Source organism: Myripristis murdjan, chromosome 4 (genome assembly GCF_902150065.1).
Source record: "Myripristis murdjan chromosome 4, fMyrMur1.1, whole genome shotgun sequence".
In the NCBI taxonomy this organism is placed as follows: Eukaryota; Metazoa; Chordata; class Actinopteri; order Holocentriformes; family Holocentridae; genus Myripristis; species Myripristis murdjan.
In genome coordinates, this window is record NC_043983.1 from 7,282,923 (window position 1) to 7,297,553 (window position 14,631).

The 14,631-nt window shown below is 41.4% G+C and overlaps 1 protein-coding gene across 1 annotated transcript in view; it reads left to right on the forward strand.

Moving 5' to 3' along the window:
* Positions 1–14,631, forward strand: part of negr1 (neuronal growth regulator 1) — a 134,581-nt gene that overhangs the window by 56,613 nt on the left and 63,337 nt on the right. Inside the window, exon 3 of the mRNA XM_030050179.1 lies at positions 12,182–12,307. Within this exon, the coding sequence (XP_029906039.1) occupies positions 12,182–12,307 (126 nt within the window). The remainder of the gene's footprint in view (positions 1–12,181; positions 12,308–14,631) is intronic.

Below are 14,631 nucleotides of genomic sequence, written 5' to 3' on the forward strand. Positions count from 1 at the left end.
AGCACTCCTTCACATGCGACTTCCTTATTTACTGTCAATTCATTCATTTAGCATCACCGTACCGTTTCAACTGAAAAACACAGATTGGCAGATGATAAAGTTTCCGGGGAGAAGAAGAGACTGAATGCTTGCTTTCTATAATGAAAGCAATGAACATTCATGGATGGTAGAAAGCACTGCAATGTGGATAAAGTCTGTGTAGAGGCAGAGAGGCGGAGAACCCAAGGACAGTGGTGCAGGTCAGGTTGCATTGAAGATGTTAAAAAGAGCTTACTATCAGAAAAAATGTGGAAAAAACACTCAACAACAACAACAAAAAAACAAAACAAAACCAAAATAACAGAAGGGGATCAAGAAAGTGGCCATATGGGACACACTCTCCCTTATTATGGCCTGATGCTCTCATCACCCATCACTGTCTAAGTAGGGTAAATAAAAGCTTGTTTTGAAAATAAAGTCAAGACAAGAAAACCTCAGAATATATTCATGACTGTATGTGAACAGTGATTTGAATAAACAGGATAAATAAGATATCTCAGTTTCATATAGACAGCATGTCCTGAATATGACTATAGCCAGGATATTGCTTGATTGATTTTTGTTGTCTGAGGTGGTATCATGGCACAGTGGTATTGAATTTTTACATATTCAACTTAAAATTGCTATCAAAGTCAAGTTTCTGGAATTGCGACAACACTACTGTAAGGGAATCTATTCCTAATTACTCAATATGGCAACTGAGCGCTCTGAAAAGCGCAAAGTGCCTCAAGTGTTGTTATCCATGGCTGAGTATGAAGCCCAGGTATCAAGGATCAGAGTGGAGCAATATTGCGTGAAAACACTGTGGCCTGGCACTGATATTCCAGGGAAGGATAAAAGGTGAAAATGTTTAAAGGAACAGCTTTGCCATTATGCCCCCTGACATTTAGTTAGCTACTAATCATTGTCATTTGTATGTGTATGTGACTGTGTATGAGTTTGTGTGAATCACTATCTTTGTCCCTGTGTTTTTCCGTCCTCTATTATGTGAGCACGTGTATGTGTGTGTGTGTGCACATGGGCACACACACACACACACGTGGTCTGTGTGTGTGTGTGTGTGTGTGTGTGTGTCATTGTGTGTTTGCACTGGCACTCTATAATACGAGTCCTCATCATGGAAATAGCTGCTATTAGCTCTGGTTAATTAAAATGAGTAAGGACAAAGGTCAGCCACTCAGCTCTCACATCTCTCTTCCCTAGAGGGGAAACAGGCACAACATGAGTGGAGAATAACTTATGCATTTTATTTTGACACTTGAAACAGTCTGTAGGGCCTTTACAAACAAAACAATTCAACATGAAATGGGACACCACAGTCCACTGCTGCACAGCCTTTGTTGCACTGATCCAGTTCGAGATCTCTGAATTCTCTTAATTTCAGATTTAGCTCGATCTGCTGTGAAAAGGTTGATTTCACCCAGTATGACCCTCAGTACACAATGCTTCAAATATCTGCTGGAGCATGTGTGTAACAGCTTACAGCACTTCTGGACCTGCTTCAATGACAGTAAATAGCATAGTAAATACTTTATTTATCGTAAATAAATACATGTTCACAATTACATCAACATGTTGAGACTCTGGCAGTGGGGCTGATTCCAAAGCAGACAGTATATCCTGGTCACCAGAAAACCGTCCTGGATACTGTCCCACTTAATCTTTCTAGCCCAAGTTATTCTCTGTGCACCTGTACTTTTGTGTAATATTACAGATTGGTAGGAGGGACAAACTCATCTCTCTTGTCTCTGGCTGTTGGACACAGCAGTAAATATTCAATCAAACAGAGCAAACTGTCACAGTGCACAAGAATGAGATTTTCCAAAGCTGATGTTCAGTAGCATTACCCTTTAACACTTGGAAGGCTGGATGTTTGTACCCTGTTTGTAAAAATGCCAACAGACCCCAGAGTGCTGTTGCTGACGTTTGCATCCATGGCAACCTGATAAAGTAATGCACAAGGAAAATAATTGCACATGCTGTAAGTTTATCTTTGGAATAAAAAAAAAAAAAAACAAAACAAACAAAAAAAAACATACACACAAACAAATCAGTATCAGCCCATTCCATTTCAAAAATATTATTTTGGAAAAAATGTACACAGTGAAAAAAAAAAAAATGCAGCACTTGTGTATACATTACAGGCACATTGCCCAAAGTGCTAAAGCAGGCAAACCACCAAAACAAACTAAGCAGTTAAATAAATAATGATGAGCAAAAAAAAAAAAAAAAAAAAAAAAGCAAGGCATGTCAGAAACATGATAGAGTGAATTTGTTGTAGGGAATTTTTGGAATGCATTTTTACACTCCCAACCAGCACTCTTCTTATTCATTGCAAGTAGTAGGTTTACATGTCCAAGTTTCAGAGGCAAAGACTGTCTCTCCATTGTCATGTCAACTGGAGATTTTAGTATTTTCATGCCGAGTTGGACCTGCTGTCTTTGTTAGAACATTATGTGAAGGGAGTCTACTGGGTTGCAAGTCGTCTGTCTGTTCTGTCTAAACTATGCCAACCCAAGCTGTCTCCTGTCTCATCGTGGGTGCAGGAAGTGAAAGTGTGCAAGCTGCTTTGCAAATTCTCTTCACCGTTTTATGGTGGACTGAAGATGTCTTCAGTATTGGCTCATACCTGATTGTCATCATGTCTGTTTTTTCTGAAGTCATTTTCAACTTCTAATTACATTGCTCACTATTATTTGTGCCGCACACTAAAGTGAGTAATCTTATGTGGAGTATAATGTTCTCTCTTTTCTCTCTGTTTGTGTGATATGCGGTGTCTGAGATATTGCTGCTTTATGCTTGGAGCCCTTGAGGCCTGTCGGTGGTGCTGTGGTGAGCCAGTCAGTTTCATTTTGTCGATATTGGATATATAGATGTAAAAACACACCATTCCCTCAAGGTTCATCAAATTTGAACCAGCGGTGTCCGGGATATTGAGGTTGACACTTAGGGCTCTGTTGCCCTGTCGGTGCTGTTGTGGTGAGGCAGTCAGGTTAAATCAGAGACACTGTGATTAACAAAGAAGTTTATATTGGGAAATTTTGGTAATCTAGAAATGGTGGCTTAAGGATGGACGGACAAAGCCTAATCCATCGTCATAGTCAAAGTCATAGTTATAGTCAACCGGTGACGATAACTGTAGTCTGTATTTTTTGAATTTCCCATCCGGGGATAATTAGATGGGAGTTTTGATGGTGCTCACTTGATCAGTGGACAAAAAAATCTTGATTGCCATATTTGGGAACCAGCATCTTACAGCCCGTTGTTCTGTTGAAATTGGTGCCGGCAGAATATTAATGACAAGTCATGTAAGGATGAGACAGATGCACGTATAGTGTTAATGAAATTTAAATTCTCAGTGACCAGTGGCATTAGCTCATGGCTTTTGTAGCATTAAACAATTTGTTCTCAGAGGTGTAAATCACAGCAGAGACCTCTCCCATTCCTCTGTGGATCCAGCAATGATCCTCTAGGCCATGTTTATCATACAGTGTGACCTTCATCAACAGTAGGATAGCTGTGAAACTGATTTGCTTGGGGGTGGTGGGGGTGGGGTGGCACTATCTCAGACATACTCTGGCCTTAATTGGGCAGAAAAATATCACAGGCAGCCCTCCCTGTCCCCACAGCACTGTTGTGTACATCACGCTGAATGCAGGCTGGCCACCAACAGTGGGGTGCCGCCACCCTGTCTCATTCCTGAAATTCATTTGGTTCAGTAAGTGCAATTAACCAGCAGTGAAAGATTTCCTCCCTCTTTCAGCTTCCTTGGCCTTTAGTTGTGCAGGGCTCCAGTTACAGAATGCCTCCGACAGTCCCTTGGTCAGGTTTATTTATGGATTGTAGCTGAGAATATGTTATAAAACAAAGGTCCTGGCGAATCAGAGAAGAGGAACCTTTATGGATTGTTATTGAAGCTGATCACAATAATGGATGCTCTGTATGAACTCATTATTTAGACAATCAGTGCTCTAGAGTAGCACAATAAATGAACATGCAGGATCTGACATCTGTATTCCACAAAGACCATGCTCAGGGCTTTTAAATAATCACCGATTTATTGAATATTCATGATTTTGGCCTTTCCAAAGTCCTCCCTAGGTACAAATTGCCCTATATTACCTCCGTGTTGTTTAGACCAAGAGTTTTTTCTGCCACCCACCCCTCACTGCCCACCCTCCACTGCAGCCCTTCCCACCCACCCTTCACCGCACCCAGGGGTGGACTGTGCAGGAGAGCAGTCAATAAGGGGCACCAGAGACCAGAATCACAGAACAACTGTGGCAGCTTCTTTAGCTGACACAGACACACTAAACCGAAATGCACACACACACATAGCGCATTCATTCACATGTATGCACTCTCAGACACACGTGCATGCAAACACACACACACACGCACACAAACACAGACACACTCTCTCACTCCCTCTCTCTCACTCTGAGAATAATCACTAATCCTCTCCAGCACTTAAACCTTCCCTTGTTTGGCAGGCAGTGCTATTTATCATGGACTTGGGTGACTCACCAATGAGAGAAATAAATAGAGACAGAAAGAGAGAGAGAGGGACAGCGAGAGAGTTTGACAAACAGTGTGCTGCGTTTAGAGGTTCACTCCAGACCCTATGTTTCTGGGTGATTCACCACACTGCCTGGAAGTTCGGACTTCTTTTCCACCAAACGACAAATTGAGAGCTACATATTAATATGTCAAGGCAATAGCTTAATGTCATCACAAATTGATGACCCAATACAGGACCATAGCACATCGCTCTGATGATGATGGGTCCCCAAGAAGCCTAATCCAGGATATTTTAAAAGACAGCCATGAAAATTATCAAGGGCACTTTGAGGAGTATGGAACCTGACATTGTCATTTGCCGTGCTCAGGAAGGCTTTCCTCAGCTCTGAGATTTCATTTCCCAGCAGCAATTGGGGAGTTTTTTAATGAAACCTTCATCACAGAAGATGCAGAAATAAGCTGGTTACTTTGTGTGATTGATCTTGTTTTTTTTTTTTTTTTTCTTTTCACCATTTTTGGACTTTCATCACAAGAACTTTCCTGCCTCTGCTGTTTAAAACCTGATGCCCTTTTGCATCACAGAGCATATGATTAACATATCCTTCATCAATAGGCAACAGTAAGGGGACATGCTTTATTTGCAGCCAATCCAGAGTAATCACACTCAAATTTTGGATTTACTAAATTAAAATAAAGAATTATTAGCTGCATTATAGATATAATAGCAGACACTGATACTATACATGTACTGATTATTTTTTTTCATAGGATAGGACATCTGAGTCATGAAATATGACGTTTTGATCTTTACGTGACCAAAATGATCTGATTTGAAATACAATAACTGAAATACAGCTCATTAATGTTCTGAAAACAATTTTGAGAGATAATGGTTGCGTGAGCTCCTCGTCTACAGTAATGGTGGCACTGAGGGCCTTTAATCTGGCTTGGCTCAGTGCTGCAGTACATCTTCTGAGTATGACGAGCTGATGAGCCATAAGATAGAAAAGAGCAGATCTAAACACCAGCTGAGTTGAGCTCCCCTGCTATAAGTGAAATGGCAGTAGTTTGTGTCTGCTGGCTGCCAGCCGCTCTCTCCCCATTAATCACGACTCGGGTTCAGTAGTGTGAACTCTGACCTTTTGCGCTGCATCAAGGCACAGTGACAGATGGAGACAGAGCTTTGTGTCCTCACATCAGATCATCCATTTCACACACGGAAACTCCTCTCACGTAGAGAACTGAGATGTACAGTGGATCACCCATAGCAACGGTCGTTTGGTCACAGACTGATATTTCATTGCTGGAAAGCAGCATGCCCTCCGACAGTCTCACTGTTTCCTTTTGAGACTTCTGCATTTGAAATAGGCTTTGTGCATGGTTCCGCCTATCAAAGCCACTTTGTAGGCACACGGCTAATTGAAAACCCACTGTGATCATCTTGGAGAATGAAAGGAGAGTGGCCCGTGCAGAGGAATTTTGTTTATCATAAGCAAGATGCCGAGGCTGAAAGACACTGATTAGCATGAATAAATTAGAAGCTATTTCAATAAGTGTGTGATAGCTTATCTTTGAATTACATGCCCAGTGCAGCTCTACCGTTCAAGATTAATTGCCTCTCACAAGGTATTTCGAAAAGTTCATTTTCATCAATTGATTTCCCTTAATTCGTGAATTCCTCAGAAGTGCATGAAATTGGTAACAAGCTCTTCATAATCACAGTTTCTGCATCGTTAACCTCACTGGCAATTACTCATCATATGTATCGGTTGTGACATTTGTGGAAGCATGTTATTTTTGCACCATTAGGTCATGACAGGAATATTATCATAAACTAATGGCTAATTACAAGTCGAACTAAAATGCTGGTCATAGTTGCATTCTCTAGAGTTTTTCAGAGAACAAAAAGAGATCATTTTCAACATTTTCAACATTTTATTCCGTTACTTGGTCAGTCAATCAATAGCCAATCGCCCTTGCCACATGCCATTATAGCTAATAACTCTAGCCAAGAATCCAAGCCCACATACACAGCACAAGTATCAGCAACAAGACAGCAACAATCCAGACACCTACAACAGCAAAGAATCATTTAAATTTGAAAAAAATAAAAAAACATGTATTTCTCATAAATGTTTCCCAATAAAAAGTGTTCCAGCAAATAGCCAAAGGGATTGACCTTTACACCCCCATTGTGAAAACTGTTTCACACTATGGCTCTGTGTAATGTCTGCACTTTGCAGAGCTATTTCTATGCTAAGAGCTGGTATTGTCGAATGTTTCCGCCTTTTCGTAGGCTATCATCACGGTGCTAGGGCATTACTGTTACCACGGTAATGGGGTCATTTCTGTTGTGGTCTAAGATACTTAGGAATGCTGCTCTGAAGCAAAAAGTGGGCCATTGAAAGAAATTGAGAAAACATAACTTCAGGGCAACAACTGAAGTTGTGGCCATAGATTCAACTGTAGGAATCCGATAGCAGGTGCATCCATGGCGATTCTCCTGAGGTGTAGCTGCTCACTGAGAAACAGCTGTAAAAATAATAACTAGGTCACACCTAAACAAATAAGGCAACTGGAAAGGGATCCCATCTAAAGGACTATTTGTACTTGTATCAGAGTAATTCCTATGGACAACCATTCATCTCTGTAACACTAAAAGTATGCATTTGCTCTGGCATGTGCGCCATAAACGGTTACGTTGACACGCCTTCATCAGTGGACCCTCAGGCGAAACCCTGAGTACATTAATAGGCTAAATCGCTGGATTCATCATAGCAAATGATGCTATTATGGAATAATGTGCATCGGCTAATGTGTACTTGACGGGAATCTATTTGTGTTTTAAGCCGTCTGCTATCTACTACCACTCCTCACAATACAATTCCTTTATTAATCCATCCAACATCTCAGCTGTGAAAAGATCTTAAAATATGATGGGATGCCAAAAACCGACAAGCAATAAGTGCTGATGAGGTTTTATGTGTTGGCCCGGCCATGCCAGCACTTTTTCTACATCAGCTTTTGCTGCTGGGCTCAAATAAATGGAAAGGAAAGGAAAACACCCCTATTTCTGCACATTTTATTGCTTTTTATTATTGTACGGTTTTATGTTTTTTTGCTCTTGAAAATGATTGAGATTGATATGTTTAATAAAGTTATAAGAAAAAGCTATAGGTACTACTGGCGATAAAACTGAAGTAACTTCCAAAGTTTATGGGCTGTTGGTCAAGCACTGTATTTAAACCACAGGCTGACATATATGTGCATGTGCACATACACAAGCATGTACAGTACTGTCTGTGTTCCACACACCATCTATTCAAAAAGACAACCTACCACTAAATATTCATTGATTCTTCCTCAATTATATATGATTTTTTTGTTGTATTGTAATGCAATATTAGTAGATTGGTCTGGACTCATAATTATGAAAGGATAAACAAAGTCAGCTGTATCATTACAGTAAAAGATAAAACTTCTAAATTGGGTGTCCAGGGTTTCTGCAGCTGCTAAGAATGTGTTTGTGTTGAAAATGTCACCAGCAAGCAGGGAGAAAACCTTGCCAATACTGACAGATTTCGCTTTCTACTTCGGTGAACTTTTCCCAAAGTTAAGTACTACGAATTATCTGTGCCTGCTTTATGACACTGCAAATGGAGGTAATCCCTTTGAGTCATATAATCTGTCAGTGTTTATGTTTAGTTTTCGTGTCTGACACCTAATTAACGGATTGGAAGTTGGTTCGTTTTTACTGCCTGCAGCGAGGAGAGGGAATTGAACACCTTTAGGAATAGCTGTGTGGGAACTGTCTCATTACTGAGGTGTATATTACGCCAAGCAACCACAGGTATATTTTACAGGTATATTATAATTCACCTGTATCAATGTCACTGCTAACAACCTATAATTTGTGGATGCTTTAGAGTGGGGTAATTTGAGAATTACAAGGAGCTATCCAAGGATATCACCAGGATTTCTCCTTGTACTGTATCTCCTTGCATCAAGTAAAGTCGAAAAATAAAACTCTTAAATCTGCCCCCAAATCCAATTTCAAAGTGCTGCATGGCACTGATTAAAGACTATCTGTCCTCAGATCAGTTAAGCATCTGCTTTATAATAAGATCATTACATCGACTGTGTGTGGACCGGGGGATATGCCTGGGGCAGTTAAAACTGTCCTCATCTACTTCCGGGATATGTGGGATGGAGGTGAACAAATGGAGGATATGAATTACAGAAAATAAAGGAGAAATCTCTCTTTCTCACCCCTCTGTTTTTCTCGTCTTGGCTCCTCTACCTCCCCTGTGCCCGCAGTGCCGTCCGTTACAACAGGAGGCCTGGCTTCCCCTCTGTGCTGTAATTGGAAAGCTGGCTGGCAGTAGGCGTAGCCAGTAATGTGGTCCTGCGATTCAGTGGCAGCAGTCAGCCAGGAGAAGCCTGTCAGAATTCATACGAGAGCCCAGTTCTGTGTATTCCACTTTGCGGCTCCAGGAGAAAACCCCTGCATTTTAATAGTGCAGCTGTAAGCATTTCCGTAATTCAAGGTGGCGTCATTAGAGGCTTATTTATTCACCCGGGGCGTCTGCCGGGAGGGAGATGACGCCGCCCAGATCAGCTGTGGCAGCTCCCTCTCAGCACCTCCCGCAGGGCTGTAGAAGGGGAAATTAGAGAGGAATGGGCAAACATGACAATCATAGCGTCGTTAATGAATTAGCACGTAAAGAAAACAAGCCGGGGTTGCAGAGGGTACCGGGGGAAGGGTTACAGTGTTTTCTGTTGTTGAAGGGGTAACATAGTGATGACTGCCTCTGATGCTTTCAGAGGTGGAGATGTAAAAAAGACAACATACAGAACATAGAAGATACACACACATAGTTAACAATGCAAACTTTCAAGGTAACTTGGTTGGGTTTTGCAAGTCACACAGGCACATCAAATGCTATGAAGTACTGTCAGAGGATGATAGGGCTAGAAAAGGTAAAGTGAAGACAGTGAAGAGCATCTACTTCTACATTATTGACCTCTAACATTGTGTATAGTGTGTTTCGGTAAAGTGAAGCTATATTGACAGTCCAGGCTATTCACACTTATACTCCCACATGAATTCAAGCGTGTCCGCACACATGCACATACACACGCGCGCACACACACACACACACACACACACACACACACAGACATGCACGCATGTATTTGAATACTGTATATCCACATCAAAGCAAGATGTGACATCAACAATAAGGATTCAATCAGAAAATACACAAAAAAGCATTTCTTCCAATAACAACTGAGACTCAAAAGCAAACCCAATCTCAAATTGAACACTTTTGCTCACTTAGCCACTTGACAACTTGATTTTCTCATCAATGGATGTGAAATTTCAAATGGATTTCAATTGCGACTAGCCAAACGGTCCACTGGAACCTCTCTCAGCTCTCAGTATCGAGTGCCCATCCTATGGCCCCTCAGCAACAGAGCTCGCAATGTCTCAGCACTGTAACCTAGCAACGAGACTTCCACTTATATAAGATCTTGTTTAGCATGCAGTTTTTGAATGAGAAACGACAGATGACCGAGTTACGTTTTATGTGCACATTGTCTCATTTATTATCTTAAGCAGTCTTGCTTGAGATCACACCCAGTCACGCCACAGAATGCTTGCATACTGTTCTGCTCCATTAGTTTTTAAGGACAAGGAACAAATTACAGGGTCATAGTTTGTCGTCTGTGGAATAAATTACCGTGCTGTTGCCCTCAAAAAGCCCTGTTCCATACATGATAAAAGTTTGCATCTCAATGTTAAAAGTTTGACTGATAGGTATTCATCTTGTACTTAAGTTCTGCAACTCGATTGCTATACTCTTGCCTGAGCTGACAATGTTTTATAGACTAAAGTATCTCAGCTAGCTCTCAGCTCAAAGACCAAGGGCTCCTCTTCTGAGCCTTTGAAAACCCTCTCGGTCCCCTTCTTTGGCGAGATAGGATCAGTAGACAACCCCAACATTTTCAATTTTGTGCTATCAGACACTGAGGAGATGTGTCAACAGTGGGGTCCTACAGCAAGTAAACACAAGAGTCTGACAAGCAATAACCTAGATTCAACACTGCCTCCGGTCCTTTCCCACCAAAGGTCTGCCACTTTCATCTCATTTAGATCCAGATCTGCTGATCAAAAAATGACACCCGCCACACAAAACAGTAAACATCACCAGTGAGAATGTTTTCTTGGGCCTGCTGTCATATCATTGAGGGCTGTAGCTGTGTTTGATTTGGTCAGTACGGGCTGGGATGATGCCAGCTGTGAGTCATACATATTTTCTCCTTGAGCTCAGAGGTAGCAGTGATATTAGGATTGATTATTGTGATGATCCATCTTCCTCTATTTGAGTGCAGGCTGTTTGCTCTAACTACATGATTAGTTTACATACTGTACTTGCAGTGAGGTTATTTTGGCACACTGTTTATGCAAGAATGGCTAGACTGATGGACGATTAAGTTACATTGTTTAGACCATGATAACTGTGTGTCGTTTTTTTTTTTTTAAACGATGAGCCGAATAAGTCTTCACCATAAATGCTTTTCCTAATCCGCGAGGAGTGAATAAAATTGTGCATGAATTGGTGGAAAGAAGAAAATTAAATTTGATTGTGCAAGAGAGAGATGTTCTTATTGTGTGCTTTTAGCAGCAGTGAAAAGATGAGTGAGAGCGGCTGCAGCCAAATTGGACAGAGTTCAAATCACAAAAGAGAGCATGTGACTCCAAGTGGGGTGCCGGGTCTAAAGAGTAACTGGGGAAATTGTTGATTCAACTTTTCCTTTGACAGTTTTTAGCAGGCATCAAGAGGAGGGATCGGGGGTTAGAATAGTTTGCTTGAAACCCCAGTCAACTAAGGGACCATTAAATAGCAGAAGCCACTGCAGAAAAGCTCTCTCAGAGATACAAATCTTGCCGATTAAAATAGTCTCATAAGCCTGTGTGCGAATGTGTGTGTGTGAATGTGTGTGCGCGCATGTGGTTTTTATGTGTGCCCGTGTGTGTGTGTGTGTGTGTGTGTGTGTGTGTGTGTGTGTGTGTGTGTGTGTGTGTGTGTGTGCGCACATGCATGTGTTGTGCCTCCGTGTGTTTGAATGCCTTTGTGGGTGGCTGTATGTGTGTCTTGTGTTTTGAACAGTCTAAATACCGAAGCTTTTAACATCAAAGCTCCAAGAGGATTTAAGTGCCCAGAAACTTGCCAGTTATAATTGTAAGTGATGTCCAGCAGGGACTGTTGATGAGCCATCCTCAATAGAGGAGAACTTCGCATTTCTTTTTCAAAACACTTAACTTTTCTAAGGGCTTATTTAGATATATGAAATACTTACAGCAACCAAATTAAGATTCCACCCTAAGCAAGGAGTCGTTTAAGTATAACCTACTGTATAACTCTCAGCTAAAACTACAATACAGAGCACTTTCCATTCCAAGAATATGCTCTTGACCTTCCTTTACTCATCTCTCCGCTTACAGAAAAAATACAACACTCGTCTGACAACTTTGCAAATGATATCGTCGGGTGAAGCAGGGTTCACAGATTTGCAACGGTAACCTTGTATTTGTTTCCTTTGTCTTCGTTCGCAGTTCCTCCCAAGATATATGACATTTCCTCCGACATCACAGTAAACGAGGGCAGCAACGTGTCGCTCATCTGCACAGCCAGTGGGAAACCTGAGCCCACCATTTCCTGGAGACACATAACCCCATTAGGTGAGTTCAGTTCACCTCTTGCATTGCTATGCTAATGGATGGATGGATGAGAGAGAGGGAGGGGGGAAGCAAGGATGGGATGGACGGATGATAGATGGAATTAGGAGCGGGAGGAGAGAAGGGATGGATGTTATACAGATGAACAGAGGGAGGGAGGGTGGCTGGATGGATAGATTCATGGAGGGATAGATGAAAGGATCCATGAGACAGGCAGGGGAAAAGGAATGGATGGATGTAATAATGAACGAAAGTGGATATATGTGGAGAGAGGGAGAGACTTGAGTGCATGTAAGGAGGAAGGTGGAGAGTGAGTTAACTAAATGAAATCAAAATGCATTAGAGTTCATGTTGCCCATCCTCACAAAATATGTAGAATTCCATTCCAAAAAGCTATTTGTCTATACTGCTGCCTCAAATTAACAGCCATTGTGTTGCCAGTGCACATTCTGCTATTGTGTTAATCAAAGATGTTGATGAGGAGCTGAGGACTTTGGTTCAAAAAATAATTTAAAAAAAGCTATTCTTATCACTGCAGGGGGTCATCTGATTGACTTTTGCAAACCATCATTTAAGGTGCATTAACAAGTAATATCTTTGTTGTTGTTTAGGTTGCTGCTAGCCTGAGCACACATACACCATTAAGTGCTTTGAATGCTGAACAGTCGCTTTGAAAACTTCATTCCGACGCATTTAGCTTTTGCTGTGAGCCTCCAACCCCCCCCTCTGTCCTCCCTCATTTTCATATTAATGGATTAGAGCATGCTGTGCTTATCTGATAGCTGTGAGGATGACTGCATTTATCTTATGGCTGTCAAATCCTCCTCTCTGGCGTGCTTGCCCTGATTGCGTTAGGGGAGTTTTCAGAAGATGATCAAAAGAGCCATCCTCAGAGTCCGAGTGGCAGTCACTCATTCTACTTTGAAGTGTCCACACTTTGAAGTATGCCAGGGAAGAAATGATATGCTGGTCAAATGAAAGGGCCTGGGACTAAATGTAATCACAGACTGTCTCCAAGCACATCAAAAAAGAAGCCATTTGGCATGGGATCTATGAGTCAGTTATTGCAGTAATGGCGATTTGTCCAAAGGACATGGTACAACTGAAAGGTTGTAATAGGCTAATCACCTATCGTATGGAATTCCATTAACTCTGTTGGATATGCAGAGCAATCTGCTTCAGCCATTACATAAGGCAACATGAATATGCAATCGCAGCATTTTGAAATGTGAACCTCTAAATACTGTATGAGCAATCCATCCAGTGCTTGCAGACATACATTGAACTATGAAAAAAACAAAAAAACACTTGGAACAGATTGTGGGCATCTACAAGAAGACAAGCCATCTACTGAATGGGATAGATGCAGTTAATACTACTATTTCATTGAGAGCCTTTGAAAATCTAAGAACTCACTTTTTACTGAATAGTTTTTTTTTTTTTTTTTGGAAAAGTGATTTTCAAACCTGAAATAATCCAGTGCTACAACAACAGTCATTGAGCAGTTAATGCAAAACATTGCAATGACATATTGGACATTTGTATTTGTTAGTTTCAGTAGCTCTTTCTGACTTGAGGCCAAGCAGGTGAAATGGTTCTGAAATGACAAACTTGCCCACATGGCAGGTTTTATTCGCTGGCCTCACTCTCTTCAGCATTCAGACATTTTGGGGAGAGATTTTGTGTACTGTAGATAGTTCCGCAGAAGCAGTCAGTGAAGTTTGACAGAATGATAAATTGCCCTGACTGACTGTCAAGTTCCTATTCCCTCTCCAACTGTTTTTTTGTTTGCCTTTTTTCCCTTCTCTCCCCTCCCTGCCAACCGCCAAACTGCCAGCTAATAATAAACTTCAGGCATCCAGTGAAGTGTGGCCATAAAGTGTTTATTGAGACGATAATTTGGCTCAATATGCATGCATATAAAGTCAGTGGGTATTCTACAGTGAGAAAGATGCATGCAGAAGTTAGTATTTATTACAGACAGATTATCTTTGTTGACATGCTGCAGATAGTGGGAATCCTGCCAATGTGTGTCTTGTGCTCAATGTGCTTAAGGAAATATTGCTGCTGTATATAATAACTTGATTTTCCGTGTCAAAATATATGGTCAGTTTACAGTGACGTTCTGGTTTTGCTTGACAGTGAAGTCCTCAGGATTCAGGGGTGATTGCCTCACGATAATAGAGCCAAGCTTGAGAATGAGAAGTAGCTGGCACCGGTTCCCTGATCCACCAGTGAAATCTGGGCATGCAAAATATATGCTCTTCCCACCTTGATCAACTGCTGTTAATTTGCCCTTGAGCAAGGCATTCAACTCCCAACTGTTC